This window comes from Danio rerio, chromosome 1 (assembly GCF_052040795.2).
Source record: "Danio rerio strain M-AB ecotype USA chromosome 1, GRCz13ab, whole genome shotgun sequence".
In the NCBI taxonomy this organism is placed as follows: Eukaryota; Metazoa; Chordata; class Actinopteri; order Cypriniformes; family Danionidae; genus Danio; species Danio rerio.
Genome location: NC_141021.1, coordinates 32,176,853 through 32,197,092, shown reverse-complemented (window position 1 = coordinate 32,197,092; position 20,240 = coordinate 32,176,853). Strand labels below are relative to the sequence as shown.

The following is a 20,240-nucleotide window of genomic DNA, read 5'->3' as shown; positions in this document are numbered from 1 at the left end:
GGGCATAATGATATCCAAACTTTACGTAGTAAAAGGTCTGTATATTTGAGACTATTAAACATTCATCCCCGTGTGACACATTTTAAATAACAATAAAACCAGACTTGAAAAAGCATGTTGGTAAGATTAGACCTACCTTATCTTCTTTCATTTTAGTCAGGTTCTTCCAATGTACACCCCTCTCTCTTAGTGCAGAAATAAAGTCCATCTTGATGTATGATTTAAAACTTGATGACTTAAATCGCAAAAACAGCACACAAGGTTTTGTCGGGATACATTTAGGCTACATCGATGATAATGTTTTTATGGAAGTCCGCAAGACAATTAAAGTTTCACGAGACAATTAAAGTTGTGCAAGACAATTAAAGTCGCGAGACAATAAAAGTTTGTGATCATGACAACAACTTTTTGTTAGGTCGAGATCACGAGAAAATTAAACCGTGATCACAACATAACAGCTGTTATGTCGATATTAACGAGAAAATAAAAATGTTTTGTCGAGATCATCAGATAATTAAGTTGTGATTTCAAGAAAACAAGAGACATATTGTAATGCATGGCCTCTTAGCACTTCTGTAAAATACAGTGTACCTGGTTCAAAATATATTGCAGATCATTATTAGTATTATCATTATTGTCATTATTATTATTATGTTTTTAAAGGACGGCATGGTGGCAGGTTGGAACTGTCGCCTCAGAGCAAGAGGGTCGCTGGTTCGAGTCCCTGCTGGGGCAGAAAACATTTCTGTTTGAAATTTGCCTGTTCTGCCAGTGTTGGCGTGGGTTTCCTCCTGGTGCTCCGGTTTCCCCCACAGTCCAAATTAAGACATGCAGCATAAGTGAATTGGATAAACTAAATTGGCCTGTACTGGGTTATGGCAGTAAGGGCATCTGCTGTGTAAAACATATGCTGGATAAATAAGGGACTAATTCAAAGGAAAATGAATGAATAAATGTTTTTAAATTGTGATTTCATGTAAACTAGTAAAATATTAAGAAATAAGGATTTTTCTCATATATTCAGGGTTTTCAAACAATTAAACAAACGATATGATTAAAATAAGAAAATGTTATTTTTTTCTTATTAATAATAATAATCATAATAATAATCATCATCATAACAAATATGTCAATTTTAAGCTTAGAAATTAGCTAATACCCCTAGTGTTTTTAACACTTATTATAAGCATTATCATGATTTCTTTTATTGTGAGAATGTACTCTACAAAAGACAGCATTTAAAACACAGGTTCCATAACAAAAAATAAAGACAAATGAATACAATAAGTGACAATAAAAAACAGACCACAGATTGAAATGTTTATATCTCTATTTATTTTCCCTTAGAACAGAACTTTAATAAATGTAGCTGTATTTTCATCTTACCTTCAAAAAAGGTGTTGACCAGTGAGACTGCTTTATAAATATTAATCAAAGTCTTTGTGTAAAAAAAATCAAAGACAACAGTTGAACTTAAGCATCTATTGTATGACAATATGACACTGTAATATTAACTGTTATTTCTATAGACTGTCCATTTCTTTGCTAGTGCTGAAGCTCATTTGCAACCTTTTCCAGAGGAGAGCATTGATCTGAGTAAGTCAAACATTTCATGAGTGTTGAACAGTGATTAAAATTGTTTAAATGTGATAAATGAAGATGTCTGAACATCAGAAACAATAACAAAAGCACATAGAAACCTCAAAAAAGGACAGGATACATTCAAATAAACCTTTCAATCTATATAAAATGCAGAGCAATTTGACAGATGAGGACTGGGTATGGTATATGACAATAGATTTCAACTGATAAAATACCCTGTGGAACCAGTCCTTTAAAATGTATAACTGATATAGACAGGTTACACATGAGAAGTTTTTGACATTACGGTGAATACAGTATGGTTTCTGACAATACATTTTGTAAAATGAAAATTTGAAAATGAAAGACAATTCTCAAACAGGTTAGCATCAGATGGATTACAATATGTATTATGCAGCTTTTCCAAGATTAACATTCATACTTTTTATTGTCTCTTGATAATCTGTAATCAATCTTAATCTGATCGTTTTATTTTAATTTTATATTCTTATTGTATATTGCCACACAAAGGTAAAACACAAAAAATACAGCAACTTAGAATGAAAAAACACAATAATTTTAATGGATGTGATATAAATTCAAACTCTTTTTTTTGTCAATAAACATATGCTCAGTTACATCTGAAAGTTTTATTCATTTCTGTTGCTGTGCATTGCCTTTGCATAACAGTATAAAAACAATGATAATTTAGGAGCTGAAACTGCCTTCACTTAGTGTGATAGATGTTGTGTTATTATGCTATCATACTGAGAAAATCTGGTGCCAGGTGGTTGTGTTTTTATCGCTCGAGTGAAAAAGACGAAAGAAACAAAATTAGAAAGAAAGAAAGAAAGAAAGAAAGAAAGAAAGAAAGAAAGAAAACAAGTTATTGAAAACTTTGGCATCATACACTGGTGAATATCTATTACACTGGGTGAAGGCATAATATTTCCATTAAATGATCATCACAATGTAACAAAACCATCCATGGAAAACTGACATCCTTTAAGTTAGCACAGTACATCATTTGATGGTGAAAACAGTGGATAAAGGCCATAATTGAGGACAATGCTGAAAACAAAAACCGATTATGTGGAATAAACAGACAGTTCTCAAAAACAACTTAATAACACTGAGAAATACGTTCTAGAGTAAAACCAAGAGCATTTAATCACCAGCACAGTTAAATTTACTCTTAAAGTAGAGACAAACAGAAATGGTTTTCTGGGCATTAGCTCAAAACAAATAGTATTCCAAGCCAGGATTTATTCTTATCATCTCATGACATATGATTTTATTATTATTATTAATAACCCATTTTACAAAATTAACAAAATACAATTTATGAAAAAATATAGACATTAATCTACATATAGTTTAATTTTAATAGAGGCATTTACTGGGTAACAAACAATTGTCCAGTTGGGTCAATATCACTGGCCACTCTGCATGTCTCTGCTCTTAAAGAATTAAAATTTAACTTAACAAAAATACATTTAACACTGGTGAATTTACTCGGTAAGCACACAAGTAAAACATGACCAAAGGAATGTGTCGATGCACAGGTGTACACGAGGATAATCAGGAAAAAAAAGTTCCAGACAAAGGCAAAACAACACATAATCCCTATTAGCCATTACAGTCAAACACTGAAGACAGAAGGAGAAATTTAGAGTAAGCCCTTAACTCCTTCTCGATACTCTACTATTTGCTAAGCCCTTTACACAATAGATAGTTATTTTGGAATGGGAAATGATGGTAAAATTACAGTGTCATTGCGTATGATGGAACAGCACATTCTGTTCAGCTGTTTCAATTCTGTTTGCGCATGAACTTAGCAGTCAACCTAACTGAGATCAGCCTCACATACAAGCATGTTAAATGCATTTGAATGCATTTAGATTGTGCCATGCAATGAACCAAAAATATCAATATTTTGCAACTCACTCATACTGAAAATGTACCTCTATATACATTTCTGGAGAGCCCCAAATATGTCCCAGAAGCTACGTTTTTTATTTACGTGTTTTTTTTTTTGTTTTTTTTTGTTTTTTGCAGTTTTTATTTTCACAACTCCACCAGAGGCTGCTGTGTACGCTTTTAAAGATCTCAAATTTATCCATTCTCAATCTCAATTATCCTCAATTTGAATGCCATCCATGCCTTTTTGAGATCTCAAATTTATCCTTTCTCAATCTAAATTAATCTCAATTTGAGTGCCATTCATGCCTGCTGTTCTCGCATAAACCCACCAGAGGCCGCAGTTGACTGACTGACTGACTGATCAACTGACCCACCCTTCGCCTTTCCTAAACCTAACCAAATGCATTTGTTGATGTGTCCACCCACTTTTGTAAACCCAACCAACATTTTTCAAAAGCTATCCAAAAAAAAAGAAAAGCCTTTGTCTGATTTTTACCACATTTTCAGATTTTACCACATTCTTACCCTGTTATTAACTTTTTTATTTTATTTTTTGGATTTAGTTTTTGTCTTACATGCTTTGTGGAACCATTCTTCACCTGATTTGTACCCCGTCCTCATGCTGAACTACTCTCTGCGACTAAAGTCTGTCGATGTAAGCAGTGAGCTGGTAAGCACAAAAAGGAATGGTATCATACCACCCCACAGTAGTGTTTCATTTTAAAAATGTAGCTCTAGCTACATAATTGGCGATCTCCAGAAATGTACATAGGCAACATTTTCAGAATGAGCCTATGATGACATTTTTGCTGCTTGAAGGGTTGTTTTCACAGAACATCTGTGATGTCAATAATGCAGAACGACTGATGTGTTTTCAGTGCGTTATTAAATGAATAAAGTGCACAATAAACTATATGACAATATGTACCATCCTCAATCTTTACAGTTGTGTGCCAAGGCCCAGTAGATTTGGTTTGATACTACAGTATGTGTGTTTAAATGAGACCCAAATCACCTTTCAGTAGGCCATGTTCAAAGACCTCAAAACAAATGGAATTGTGTCATTATAACTTCATAGCTTTATATATGGATATTTATATTTATTCTATAGTTTACAGAAAACAGCAACAAACCATTTTCAGCATACTATTTTGAGATGAAGAATCAAAATGACTTAACAACAGTTAAAACAAAATTGAGCCATCCAGTGTAGCACTGGTGATATACATATGTAGATTATTGAACTGAGATTGAGTCAGCAATTTTGTATTATATTTTTGACTTGAATTAAGTTTAAATGTTAGGTTGTCATTTTCAGACTAATTAGTCTTTTTTAACAGAAATGTGGCTTAATTGTGAGGGCCGGCTGTTATTGGTATTTGAGTAGATCAAGTTTGAAAACTCAATTGTTGGATTTTAAATAATGGATGTATTAGAAAATGTGTTTTGACGTGTGCTCATAACTTTTTAATGGGATGCTCACTCTCAAAAGGAAACCAAATCTGGCACGCAACATATAAAGGTATAATTTGACTGGTCAATCGACCCCAAATGTTATATTCCAGGTTGCTCTGAAACCACTGAACAGAATTGTAAACCATCTTGAAATGAAAATAACAGCTGAAACTAAAAAGGGAAAGTTAGATAATCTCCTAGTGCAAAGTGAAATGGCATTTTGACTGTGTGTGTGAGTGTGTGCATTTCAGGAGAGAGTGAGAAGTCTCTGTTGGGACTGACTATTCATATTATGCTCATCTTTTGTCCTCTGCTACTCCTGTGTTCTGTTCGCTTTTTTCCTAAACCCCACAAGGTGCTGATGACAAGTCCTGTTACTGTAAGTGTTGTCTTGTTGAGATCATTAGCTCACATAGACCCAATACACTCAGCTTCTCTCTGAGTAAGGGGCTTCTTTTTGACAAGCCCAATGCGAGATCTATTGGAGAGTGCAGATTTGCCTGTACAGCCCAGCCTTGTCCAATCACTCTTCTCTGGGGGCATTGTCATCCAATGGAAAGATGGTGGTCAGGCAGGTTGAGTTCTGATTGGCCGTCATGGTAGCCACAGTGTGAAGAAGAACTAGGACCAGCAAGCAAAGCTTTAGCCGGCTGTGTCCAAGCCGTGGAGCCCCCGAAGAGGTCACGGATGTGTGCTGGCAGGAAGGTTGAGTTCTTTTTAAAGTGCCGCGGGAAAGGTTGTTGGACATCTGGTCCCATCGCACATCACAGCACTCTGGCTCTTGGTTGATGTCTGGTCTTTTTGAAAGCCCTGTGATTTATACAAAAAAAATCTGTGACTTTTTATACAAAGAGTTGCACTAAACAGAGTACTTTGATCACATTTTACAATTACATTTTGTTCACCCAAAGATTTAAATCCTTTCAATACTGTACACCACACTTAAAACTTTCATTGATACACAAAACAAAATTTAGGATTTTTTTATTATTATTAAGAGAGCCCAAGTAATAATACTCTAACTAACTACTAATTTTATGCACATTTTGCTTAAAAGGCCATTGTTAAAATTCATTTATTCCTTCATTTTCTTTTCGGCTTAGTCCTTTTATTAATCCAGGGTCGCCACAGTGGAATGAACCGCCAACATACCCAGCACATGTTTTACGCAGCGAATGCCCTTCCAGCTGCAAACCATCTCTGGGAAACCCATCCATACACACTCATTCACACTCATACACTACGGACAATTTAGCTTATCCAATTCATCTGTATCACATGTCTTTGGACTGTGGGGGAAACGGAGCACCCAGAGGACACCCACGCGAACACAGGGAGAACATGCAAACTCCACACAGAAACACCAACTGACCCAGCCGAGGCTCGAACCAGCTACCTTCTTGCTATGAGGCGACAGCACTACCTACTGCGCCACTGCGTCGTCTTATTGTTAAAATTGTTGAAGGTATTTAATTAACTGTACACACACTTACAAACAATAATAATAATAAAATACAAGTTTAAAGACTTTTATTATGCACAGCAGGGGTCACCAATCTTGTTCCTGAAGGTCTGGTGACCTGCAGGGTTTAGCTCCAACTTGCCTCAATACACCTGCCTAGGTGTTTCAAGCATACCTAGTAAGACCTTGATTAGCTTGTTCAGGTGTGTTTGATTTGGGTTGGAGCTAAAATCTGCAGAACACCGGACCTCCAGGAACAATTTTGGTGATCCCTAATGTAAAGGGTTTTGTACAAGGATTTAAGGAATTTGCTTCATACTATTTTGTGCTAAATGAAAGATAAGTACATGGTTGCAGAGTTAAATGAAATACATGTTTACCGTAAGTGTGCCTATCAATTGCTTATCATGGTACCAACATTTCTGTGACTTATTATGCACATGAAAGCTGAATGAGGAGAATTAAATGGTCAACTCATTGGGAAAATTTACAAAAGACTGCTTTTAAAGAAATCGTTGACCCAAAACTGAAAATTATGTCATCATTTGCATCAAACATTTTTTTACTAATAACTTCTTTTGTGTTCAACAGGTTTGAAACTACTTGAATGTGAGTAAATAATGTTTCTTGTGTGAACTATCCCTTTAAGCAGAAGTTACTTTGATTTAAAAAAATGCTAGTTCATTGCTGAAAATATACTTTTGTTTATTGTTTAACCTAAAATATGATATTACTTCACCATTAAAATGTTGACTCATAATCTGATATATTATTATTTAAAGGGCATCTATGATGAAAAAAACATACGTAAAATAGCTACTGTACATAATTTATTACCACATCTGCATTGTGTCAGGACAATGCTTAAACCTTGTAACGACATTGTGTGTGACTCATCGTTGCATAAAGGCTTGACTCAACGCCACAACAAATACATCAAATAATCATTGGAAACGTTTTTACTGTAGGATTTCTCACAAACTTTACGTGAGATATGCTTCCTTCATATTTGTTACTGTGCCGTTTATCTGCCACAGAAGATGGACACACTCTGGTAGGCACGTGGGAACAGTGAGCGGGGAAAACTAGCTCATTTGCATTAAAGGCACAGGCAACAAAAACAGCTACAATGTGTTCAGAGCAGATTTAATAAATGATCTGATGGGTGTTTTGAGCTGAAACTTTACAGACAGATTCTGGAGACACAAAAAACTTATCTTAAATCTTGAAAAAGGGGTAAAATAAGCAATAGAAACTGGATGCAGCCTTTATAATGCAAGCTGAGATTTCATCACTCAGCGATGCAATGTCAGACACAATAAAACTAAAATGGAGCGAGTGATTTCACTATGAGGGGTGGGGTTAGGGGTGGGGTTTATGAGCCCAATAAAAAGCACTGGATGCAGCTCAGATTGCACAGCACCAGGTCTGCATCCAGACCCCTCTCAAAATAGGTGCCTTTAAAGTTATCTTAGTTGAATCTATTAGATTATATGAATATAGTATTATTAGAACATTATAAAAAGTACATACATTAATATTATTTACATTTCTTGTGTGGAAGAAATATTTGTGTATAACAAAGTCTTATGTACACATTAACTGGTTATGGCGCTAAATAGAGCCATAGATGCTAGCATGGCAATAAGAAAATAATTAACTCTTTACTGCATGGTGTTGCCATATGGCAAAATGATATTAATGTTAATTTCCCTGCCACTGTTTCTTTAAGACCAACGTTCAAATTTTTTGTTGAAAAGAGTAGACCTTAGATTAGCCAATGATGTGCTTTGGTTAAATCACATGACATGCAGTGTTTTTCTGTGGCATGATTTCTGACAAACTAGCGTTTATTGTGAGTAATTGCTGAATGCAAATGTAAACGTCAATAAAAACAGATTAGGATCAAATTATGTCAGATCCACAAAAAAATCTTAGACATCACCTCCAGTAAGTTTTGATGACATATTCACAACTCCAAAAAGTTTCTAAAAATTTAGTTTTTTGTAAATTGATCAAATGTATGTGTTGCCAAATGGCAACACTGTGCAATAGTGGAATGTGCAATATTGCAATAGGTTAGATAGCTAGCAAGGTCAGCTGTGATCTTTTAAGTTGCAACAATAACAACATGAATGCTAGTATAAAATGTTGATTAGTCATATGTTAATGCCATTTGAATTATGAATAAAATCTCATTTTAATGGCAATACTACTTTTGAATAAATATGAATACAGGGAACAGTGTGTTAGTAAGGACCGCCATGTTCTATGGTAAGTGAAAGAAGAAAAGGACAGAACTGGCTCTTCCTGCAGTTGAAAGTAAGGATGAAATGGGTTTTAGTGATCATGAGAATGATGCAGATTGGACATTTGATAAGAGCAGTGATTGAGACAGTTTAGGTAAGTTAGCTTAGAGGCATATAAGACAGGTGTAGTATAGTATATAGTATAATGTATTAACATTGTTAGCCAGTAGCTACATTATTCTGATGCACCTGGATATATTAGACTTGTTACTTATTTGTTGTAATATTAACTGAAGAAAATATTTATATTTACTGTATGCTGTATACATGATAATACATAATTATGTTTGATAATTATGTTTGTTTTTAAGAATATTCAGCAAAAAAGAATAGAATAAATAAAAGCTTTTGGAATATGAGTTGTTGGAAAGTATGTATAATTTTTTTCCAGATTTAATATAACTGTTTTGCGTCTCTAGAATGTGTATGTAAAGTTTCTGCTCAAAACACCTATCAGGTTTTTCATTATGCCTTTTACAAGATCATGTTTTATACATTTTTCCACCAGGGGGTCGTTTTGTCGTACTGAGCTTTAAGGCGAGTACTCCCCGCCTACTGTTTCTACGTGCCTTCCTTAATCTTCTCCCTCGGCTCCGTCAGACAACAGACAGACTTAAAGCAAGAAGGTCTAACGTAGCGTTTGTGAGAAATACTACAGTAAGAGCTTTACCAATGAGTATTTGTTGTGCAGTTGCTTTGATGAGTCACACGAAATATTGTTACAAAGTTCACGCGTGCACACACACACTGCAGCAAACACACACACACACAGACAGACAGACAGACAGAGCACGCTTAGCTTTGCACAGTTTTTGCACGCAAATGTGACAGAATACAGGCTAATCTCCACTGCTGTGTGGATATCTGTTATGATAATGTACAAAATAAACCTGATTTAACATCCACAAACCGGGATTGACACGTCTTCCTTTATAATTGTTCTGACACGCAGCTGTGCTGATGAAGTAAAGCTGAAGTAAATCGCTGTACTTCATTACACACGTGCACTGTTTTAAAACATTTGAAACATTTGAAACTTACTCTTGATCACATTTGATGATGATTGATGATCCTAGCAAACTGAACAGACCTTTTATTCCCGGTTGCTTTGCGCACGTCTGGTCTAGTTGACATGGTTATACACGTGGCTACCAGGACATGTAAATGCGCGCAGCTGTCAATCAATTTGGTGGGCGGGGGGACCGCACTCCTAAGTCAAGTTGCGGTCAGTCTGAAAACCGCTCCAATTGGTCCACTGTTTTCATGTTGTTAAATTAAAAAAAGGACTGGGTGTGTTTATATCACCCCAATGTGATGGTCTAAACACTATATCTACACATGTCTGTCCAAACAGCTTGAAAAGTAGATTTTTCACCATAGGTGCCCTTTAAATCATTTCAAACAACACAATTATTAATTATAAGGAAATTTCTAAATTTGAAATTTTTAAGTTAGATCCACTGTTGGATGTTGTTGCCATATAGCAACATATCATAAAGTACCTTAAAAAAATGTTTTCCAAATTTCTTTTTTACAGCACTTAAAGTTAAGCCATTCTAAGAAAAGAAAAGCATGTTTTTCAGATCTATAATAATGCGTGCAGTAGAGGGTTAAATAAACAATTACATTATTATTTTATTATGTAACTAAACACATCTACTCAGGTAAACCAACCATCCCTATTACCATGAACTAGTTTTAAATTGTTAAGAAACATTAAATGCCATTTTAATAACTAAACTACTACAATTGGCCAATCAAACTCAATACTGATCTACTCAATACTAACAGGCTCCAAACAATCTCACTTATTGTCTTTTTTTTTTTTTTTTTTTTTTGTCATTCAGAACAGTTCGAGTTAAGTAATTGACAATTTTAAGAAGAAGAGAAAAGAGGCAATGTTGCCTTGATCACTCATAGAGACATTCCATTGACAAACATTTTGAATGCTGTATGTCTGACTGTGAGGGATGCTGAGAAGAAAGGTTGTGTGGATTGAAAGGGTTCTTCTGTTTAGAAATGATCAGACTATATTCTATCTCATCTGTACTATCAACTGTTGGAGCTTTGTAGAGCTGAAGTGTTGCGCTCAAAAATTATCATTTTGATCTCATTTGTTAGAGCAATAAGCTCCAATATACATTGTACCATTTACTTAAAAAACTAAACTGCAGAGGGAAAGTATTCATATATAAAAAATGGAAAAACTCAAAAAGCAGCATTTTTTGATTGATTTAAATATGAATACACAATTATTATTTATATTTATAATTTATATATTTAATACACTCACAAGCATCCAAATGTTTTCATGCACAGCTACTGACACAAGGTTTAGATGCGTAGTTAAATGTGGACTTTTATTTAATTATTAGCAATAGAAGAATTCTGCCTAGCTATCAAAGTTAACATGTTTTTAAATATTAAAAAATTTAATATTTACAGTGTCATATGTTTACAATTTATTATACATTTTATATTACACACTGTAATAAAAAGCCTACAAGATCCTACTGCTGTGACCAACAGATCTTCAGTACAAGAAATTTCTCACTTTAATTGAATTCTCAAATAATTGTATACCAACCTGTACATATAAAACTGGGAGTGCCACCGTGTATGAGGTCATCATTGTCAGGCAATATGAATGGACACCTCTGCTGTACCTCAAGACAGTACTGCTCACATGGAATCTTATGACTGCAGGCTGACCGAGGGCTCTGGAAATACTGAGCACAGAGCCAGGGCTTGTAGACAGTCTGCAAAAAGAACAAGAAAAAAACAGTGTGAATAAATGAAAATTATTTTAGAATAATATTTTATCATTTAAAAAATACATTAAAGAAAATAATTTAAGCTCAAGTTGCATTTTTACACACATTTTATACAGTGAAATGCAGTGTATTTACAAACCCAGAGTTGTTAAACCACCCTTGTCAGAGTTACTGTCACCACATTACCATGATATGTTGAACTTTTTTATAGCAAATAACTGACATTCATTAACTAATTTTCCTTCGGCTTAGTCCCTTTATTCATCAGGGATCGCCACCGCAGAATGACCCACCAACTTGTCTAGTATATGTTTACACAGCAAATGCCCTTCCATTTGCAACCCAATACTGTGAAACATCCATACACACATAAACTATGGCCAATTTAGTTTATTTTATTCACCTATACTGAATGTTTTTGGCAGAGCACCCGGAGGAAACCAGGGCAAACACAGGAAGAACATTCAAACTCCTCACAGAAATGCCAACTGACCCAGCTGGGACTCGAACTAGCAACCTTCTTGCTGTGAGGTGACAGTGCTAACCAATATTCACGTAAATCAGTTGTGCAGAACTCATAAAGACCAGCAGATGGAGAGCTCACCACATGAGACCAGCTCACCACATGAGACCTGTTTGCTAGATTCAATTATTTTTCTTACAACAGCTCCGTTTGTGCTGTTTCAGTGACATACAGAGAAGACCAAGCAGGTCATGCAGACCTCATAAAAACACTGTTGCTATATGATCTACCTTTAATACATCTGATCTACTTCAACACTGTGACACACTAATAATATCTTATACAGTAGGCCTATACAAAATAATTTAAGAGCAGAGGAACACAGTGGTCAGTGCATAGTCAGTATAAGAATAGACTTTGCTCATTTATTTTGCCCTACATATTTTGACCTGCTGTTGAGGAAATAGAAAGGATGATGCCAGAGCGCATGTGTGAATGTGTGTGTGTGTTAATAAAAGAGAACAGGAGGCATAGAAAAAAACAGGTCGTCATTAGCACTGTCTGGCTGTCAGAGAATCCAGTACTGCTGTCTTATTAGTGAAGGCTGGTTTCTAAGTGGATTCTCCCTTTCTCTCTCTCTCTTTTTAAAACCTCTTTAAAATCAAGACATCTGTAACAGAATAACATGAAATGACATGCCATTGTGGGCTGCTGACCCTCAGCTTACCCATTGCATGCTAGATGGAGTTGAAAAACAGGTTACACTTTACAATAAGGTTCATTAGTTAATGTTAAGTAATGCATTTACTAACATGAACAAACATTTAACAAAACATGTACTACAGTATATATTCATGTTAATAAACGTTAGTTAATGAAAATACAGTTGTTCATTATTAGTTCATGTTAACTCATGGTACATTAACTAATGTTAACGAGCATGGACTTGAATGTTAATAATGCATTAGTAAATGTTCAATTATGATTAATAAACGCTGTACAAGTGTTGTTCATAATTAGTTAATGTTAGTAAATGCATTAACTAATGAACCATATTGTAAAGTGTTACCGAAAAACAAATGTTTTGATTACTGATTTGTACTGTACATCTAGACACATCATAAATTTGCACTTATGTGTTTAAGAACTAAACTGTGTGTTTTTAAATAAATTTGAATAATAAGTCCTATTTTAAAATTATTCTATTATAAAAACATTTTCTGAATTGCATAAGGACCTTCTCTTTGTTCTCTGTGACAAACTTTATAAAAGGTCATTACTCAAAGTTCTGTCTCAAAGTGAGATAATCTAAAATCAGTTCTAACAAATAAATGTTTATCATCTTAAAAAAGAAAAGAAGATGATTTAAGAAACACCTAAATTCATGAGATGTCTATCTCTATTTTTTTTATTTCTTCAAAACTTTCAAGCTTCAGATTCGTAAAGGCATGCTGAAATGTTCTATTTGAATTTAGAAGTGCTATAATCAAAGGAAATAGCCAACAGACCTAACCAGTTAGTCCCTGAGATCTAATTTCCTCCCTTTTCCTAAGTGCATTCGCAACACATTTCAAAACAACTTTTTTTTGGGGGGGGGGGGGGGGGGGGTACAGGAGCAATTTAGAGCTAGTAATCATGTAAATTGTTTAAATAATGGTTTGATTTAAAACAGGTGATGTCAAAAGGTGATTGTAATTATGATTTGGTACAAAAGCAGCTTCCAAGAAAGGTCTAATCCTTTAGGAGCAAAGATGGGCAGAGGATTGCCAGTTTTTGTCAAAATGATTGAAATTTTTAAAAACAATGTTACTCAAAAAAAGATAGGAAGGCATTTGGATATTTCACCTTCAACATATAACATAATTAAAAGATTTAAGGAATCTGGAGGAATTTCAGTGTGTAAAGGACAATGGCGCATACATAAGCTTAACAAATGTCAACAAAAGGCAGCAATGCATTGATATTACAACATGGGCTCAGGGCTACTTTGGCAAACTTTTTTCAAGTACCATAATACGTAGTTACATCCACAAAAGCCAGTAAAAACTGTTCTGTGCCAAAAGGAAGCCCTTTGTTAACAGTGATCAGAGGTGCCGTTAACTTTTCTGAGCTCCGAGGCATCTGGGATATGGACCATCACACAGTGGAAACGTGCACTGTGGTAGATAAATCGGTAATGCAGGCATTTTTTGGGGAGGAATGAATGCCATGTGCTCCGGACCAAAGATCATCTAGACCAGGGGTGTCCAAACTCAGCCCTGGAGGGCCAGTGTCCTTCGGATTTTAGCTCCAACTTGCCTCAACACACCTGCAAGGATGTTTCTAGAAAGCCATGTAAAAGCTTGATTAGCTAGTGCAGATGTGTCCAATTGGGGTTGGAACTAAACTTTGCACCCCTGATCTAGACTGTTACCAGCTACAAGTCTGTCATAGTATGAAGTTGTCTCAGTGACTCAGTTCTATACAAATTTCATTGGTTGACGCTGCTATGACGATAGCATCAGCCCTTACTTCAGACACGCCCTCTGTCAAGCGCTGACGCTGAAGCCCTGTGTGAATCGGGCGTTAAGCTGGATGTTTCAAAGTGGTGTTATATTACCTTGGAAGTACCATTGAATTCCAACAAGCTTGTTCCCCTTTGGTTGGCAAATGAATTAACCAGTTCTACAATCTCTCCCGGTGACATTCAGGTGAGTTTTGTCAACTAGGAGGTCCATCTGAGTGGCTGTTCCACTGTTTAGGTCTAGTTTCAGCATGATAGTCTCATTGTCTGTCAGAAGATGACACATTCCACTCCCTGGAAGGTTGTTTAGCCTTGTCTAGGCAATGGGTGACCTCAAGGGCCAGAAGTCATAAACAGCAATGATTTTGGCATTCTTTTCTGAGGTCATCTTGTGTTTAGTGTAGCCTTTCTTTCATCATGTGGGGGCATGCAAGAACTCCAAGATGGTGGCTTACCCCACACTGTTAGACCTTACCGGGTTTTTTTACAGTAGAATACTGGCAACACTGTTGCCAGCCACTCACTTTAAAAGTTTGGTTACAGTAAGTAATTGGCAACAGTGTTGCCAGTTAATTACTGTAACTGAACCATTACAGTGAGTGGCTGGAAACAGTGTTGCCAGTTATTTACTGTAACTGAACCATTACAATGAGTGGCTGGCACCAGTGTTGCCAGTTATTTACTGTAACTAAACCGATACAGGGAGCAGCTGGCAACAGTGTTGCCAGTTAATTACTGTAATAGAGCAGCAGTGGTAACTAACTGGAAACTGTGTACAGTTAATTACTGTATTATAGTGTTACAGATAACAGCATTATACTGCATACACATTAATAGTATGTCATATATAGTTATTGTAGTGTTACTAAAATTAATAAGTATTCTTAGCTGTTATTTAAAAATAGAAAGCATAACATTTTTAAGACAAATTTTATTGTTTTGGCACCAAACAAATAAATAACAGAAAAAAGTATAACAAAATTAAGAAATCAGCAGATATAAATATTGTCTTGCATATTACAGGTCTGCACAGTAAGGCTGCGGTCACACTAACATTTGAGCAAGCAAAATTCTGTCATACTGCACTGCGAAGTGGAATTAAACAAAGCGAGTAGTGGAATTAAACAAAATAATTAGAGATTGAAAAAGCAAGCCAGAGAGGTCATGTTTTGATCTTTGATTGGTATCAAGCAATCACATGATGTGATTTCGCATGTCAGCGTTCTCCAAGGTTGATCTTTCCAATTCTGCGAATTATGAAATTTGTCACATGAGCTATCATTCCAGGTCTACAGTACTCACATGCGTATGAATGGAAGTCTATAGGGAGAAAAGTGCAGTGTGACCGGGACTTTAAGCTGTAACTCTAATTAAACACACCTGATTAAACTAATTAAGGCTTGTTAGAAATCTACAGGTAATGTTGAAGCAGGGTGGGTACTAAACTCTGCTGCCCAGCAGTTCTCCAGGAACTTGGAGTTTGACCCCCATGGTATATAGCAGGGGTGCTCAATCCTTTTCCTGGATATCTACATTCCTGCAGATTTCAGTTGCTACCCATATCAAACACACCTGCCTGTAATTATCAAGTGGTGTTCAGGTCCTAATTATTTGGTTTAGGTGTGTTTGATATGGATAGCAACTAAAATCTGCAGGAAGGTGGATCAGCAAATGAACATCAAAAAACACAACATAATTATTTAAAATTTTTAAGTTTTAAATAATTAAAAACTGTGTCAAATCTCAATAAAAAGTTTAAAGTAATTATAAAAAATAAAAATAAAGTTGGCAACACCGAAAAACCAAAGGATCCAATCTTTTATTGTTATAATTATCTCATGACAACAAACTTTTTTATTGTTTCTAATATAAATTCATAGGTGGAAACACTGCTCTGAAAAATACTTAGCAACAAACTCACAACATGGGACCTGACAGTGGAGCTTTTGTGTGTGGATGGTTATGTGTATCATGTTTTTGTGATTCCCTTCTGATGATGTGCACATGTTACCACACTGAGATGAAGGAATTTAATTTTGGCTTAGTTGCCAGAAAGATACATACAACTGTTAGCATCTGTACATTATGGCAGTATGCAATATCCAATAAATACTTAAACAAAAGTAATGTAAGAAGTTATATGAGGAGAGGCTAACTAGCTAACAATGTAGCTTTCAAGTACACAGTTCAAGATAACAACAATATAACTTAAAACACAGCCTTATTTTAGAAACCCTCAAAAACATTTGAACACATTTTACTTACTCATTGTAGATTCTTATTTAAAGCCTAAAACATATCAGACTCTACATCTGAATTGATGGACAGAGAATAGAGCACACTCAGCAGTAAACAAATCAAACACCTGGCTCCCTTAAAGGGCCAGCATTTTCTGAAAACTCTTTCTAACATCTTTGTGTTTAGAATTAGAAAGACAGCCTGTGGTAGTGTATGGTGATGCCTAAATCATTATTTTCTGCCTTTAAAATGCACGTCTCTAAAATAGCAACATAATCCATCAGAAAAGATGGGACAGTAATAGTTGAACAGTAATTTGCTATTTATTGTCAGTTACTATCTGTAATGAGTACATAAAGAAAATTCTTGGAATTTATTCTTTGCACTACACAATTTCATACAAAGTCTACTTCTTTTACAGTAAAATAATATGTGTTAATAAATAATAAATGTTTTCTTTTATTACAGCAAAACACTGGCTATTTTACAGTTATTTACTCCACAATCTACAGAGTAACATTGAGTTATACTAATTAAACACACCTGATCAAACTAAATCTAAAGGTAGTGTGTTGAAGCAGGGCTGGAACTAAATTCTGCTGGGCTGTGGCCCTCCAGGAGTTTGACATCCCTGGTACAAAGCATATTTTCAAAGGAATTGCCTACATTTATCACAATTAAGCACATATCATTGAATAAAACAATAAAAATATAAAAACTTCATCCAAAGCAAAAAAATTAAAAATAAATAAATAATCTGATCCTCATGTTGTTCCAAACCTGTAGTAATAATAATAATAATAAAAATAAAAAAAAACCTGATTAATACATTTATTTAGGAAAGTCTTTATACTATACTGTTAATGCCATTTTTACCTACTTCCTTTGAAGTTTTCCAAACAAATTCATTGAGTCTCTGCAAAAATGTATGTACGTGCTGTTTAAGATATTTTTTAAATAACACATTTTAACTAGTTAATTAGCAAAATACTAATATTTAGCTTAAAGTGCAATTTAAAAGCTTAACTATTGGCTAAACTAGGCAAATTAGATTAATTATAGAATAGTAAACAAATTTATAAAAATGATTGTGATAATTTGGTTGCTCTGTGTGAATATTTTTGCCTTTAAATGCATCTTGTCGATATGTTTACCTTTTAATTAGCTCTGTGACATTGACATTGGTTGACTTCTGATACTCAATGTTAAAAACATAAAAGGAACCAAAGAAAACACAGAGATCGCTGCAGAGAAAATTAGCTTACCATCAATGCATTGTCTCACTTTCTCCTCAATACAGACCATACACAAAACAAAACAGTATATATATATATATATATATATATATATATATATATATATATATATATATATATATATATATATATATATATATATATAGCAACATAAAGCTACATGGGGTAATAATGGTTGAGCAGTAATTTACCATTTATTATCACAGTAACTATCTGTAATGGGTACATAAAGTAAATTACTGTAATTTATTCTTTGCACTACAAAATTTCATACAAATCCTGCTCCTTTTACAGTAAAATACTGTTTCCTTTTATTACAGCAAAACACTGGCTATTTTACAGTTATTTACTGCATAATCTACAGTAAGGGTTAACAGTGCAGGATGAAGTTTTCTCAGGAAGAGAATTTTGAAGTTCATGTCCTCTTCCATCTTAGGTTCATTGCGAGTGCGAGAGTAGCCTGATCTGAGTCTACTGTAGTAGGCTTGAGAAGATTTATGGTGACCTTGTTTCATTTCCAAGGCAGCTAAACGTCCATGTTCAGACAAGGGCTTTTTGGATCAAAAGGTAGTCAGTCTTTGTGTGAGCAGGCTGACGGTCAAGAAAGCTGCACACTTTAGGGCTAGAGCTTGCTCACAGAGAAAATACAGTTTATCTTTGTCAGTGACATTGGATCTCATTTTCAGGCAAAAGTGAATATCTTGCAGATGGCATGGCATGGACATCTAGGCATGGACATCAAGGCTGTCTGGCAAATTCGGACTGTACTAGCCCAGGTTCTTGACTAGCTTGTCAAGGTCTCTGAGGTCCATGCCATATGGTAATACATGGCTGACTGGAGCAGAAGGAGCTGGTGAGGGTTTTAGCACAGACCCCTCAGTTTTCTCATTGTGTCAGTTCATATGCATGCTTGTAGTCCAGTTATGTTAGTCATTTGATCTTATTTCTTGCTAGGTTACTTTCAAGGGCTTTGATTCTGCGGTTCTTGTATTTAAAGTCAGCATTTACCTAATCCAGTAGCTGTTCTGCATACTCAAGCTTGCATCATCGGCTTTGACTTGTTCCATTTCTTGCCTGGTGGCAGATAGAATGTCTTGAAGTGTATCAATCTCCTTTTTGGCAGCTTGATTAGTCTCATCTGGCTGTTTCGGTCCTTCCTGAGTTTCCAGTTCTAGCTGGTTGATGCAAGATTGCACACATGTCAGCTTGTGCTGGGAGGATTGCCTGTCACTTAGCTTAATGGTGACAATAGCCCCTTTCACAAAGTGATACCGGTAAATATCTGGAAAATTTCCGGAACGACTTTACCGGTATATTCAAAAAAGCGCTGTTCAAACAGGCGAGGACGTTACGGAATTTTTCCAGAAAAGAGCATTCACACATCCATTCCAAAATACCGGTAAATTCTGACATCATTCACCACAAATGAGCTTTAAACGGCTGCGCTTGTATTTGTAAACATTTGACTAAATTACAAACTCTGTGGATGATCAATATTGTGAACAACTTTCGCAGGATCACTTTCGCATGTCGAGATGTTCATAATATGCGTGTGCAGGCGCTCACAGGCTGTTTCACAGGCACACGCAAAGCTTGAAGGTAAACAAACAACGGCTTATCATAAGCATCTCATCGATGATTATTTACACAGTTGGCATTAAGAAGAACATATAAACGTGATCTGACTAACTTCTAGCAGCTAAATGTGTCTGGAAAAACATTCAAAGGCTTTTATTCTCACAAACCGCGCGGACGTAAATGCGTCTGACTGTTGTGATTGGCTAAAGCAGACGTCTCACGTCAGCACGTTCTAGACGTGCACGCGCTTATTACGGTAATCTTCCTTCTGCATTCACACAGCGCAGCATTCCGGCAAATTGCTGGTAATGTTACAACTTCTCTTTCCGGAAAATAGCCAGAACGAATTTACTGGTATTTTCAAAAAGGACCTGTTCACACATACAACCTTTCCGGAAAATTGCCGGCAATTTTCCGGAAAGGTCTGTATGTGTGAAAGGGGCTAATGAGAACGTGACTCAGAGTACCAGTGGTCTTGGCTAGGTCTTTGTGACTGTAACTTTAGCTTAGGCCTTGTTTCATAAGACTGGTTAGGTTCTCAACTTCAAAACTCAACAGTCACAGGAAATGGTTGTTTCTATAGTGTTGATAAATTTCAGAAGAGAAAAGCATATGACTTATCAAAATCATCAAGTTATAGTAAGTTATAGTAATAAAATTTAGAAATTTAGAAATTTTGATTCTGCATTATGCCAGTG

General features: G+C 35.4%; 1 protein-coding gene across 1 annotated transcript in view; it reads right to left on the bottom strand.

Annotated features, from left to right (window-relative positions):
- Positions 1 to 1,312: 1,312 nt before the first annotated feature.
- nalf1a (NALCN channel auxiliary factor 1a) overlaps positions 1,313 to 20,240 on the bottom strand; it is a 106,868-nt gene continuing 87,940 nt past the window's right edge. Inside the window, exons 2-3 of the mRNA XM_087237276.1 lie at positions 11,318 to 11,489; positions 1,313 to 5,769 (exon numbers count right to left, since the gene is read on the bottom strand). Coding sequence (XP_087093402.1) covers positions 5,483 to 5,769; positions 11,318 to 11,489 — 459 coding nt within the window. The 3' untranslated portion in view covers positions 1,313 to 5,482. The remainder of the gene's footprint in view (positions 5,770 to 11,317; positions 11,490 to 20,240) is intronic.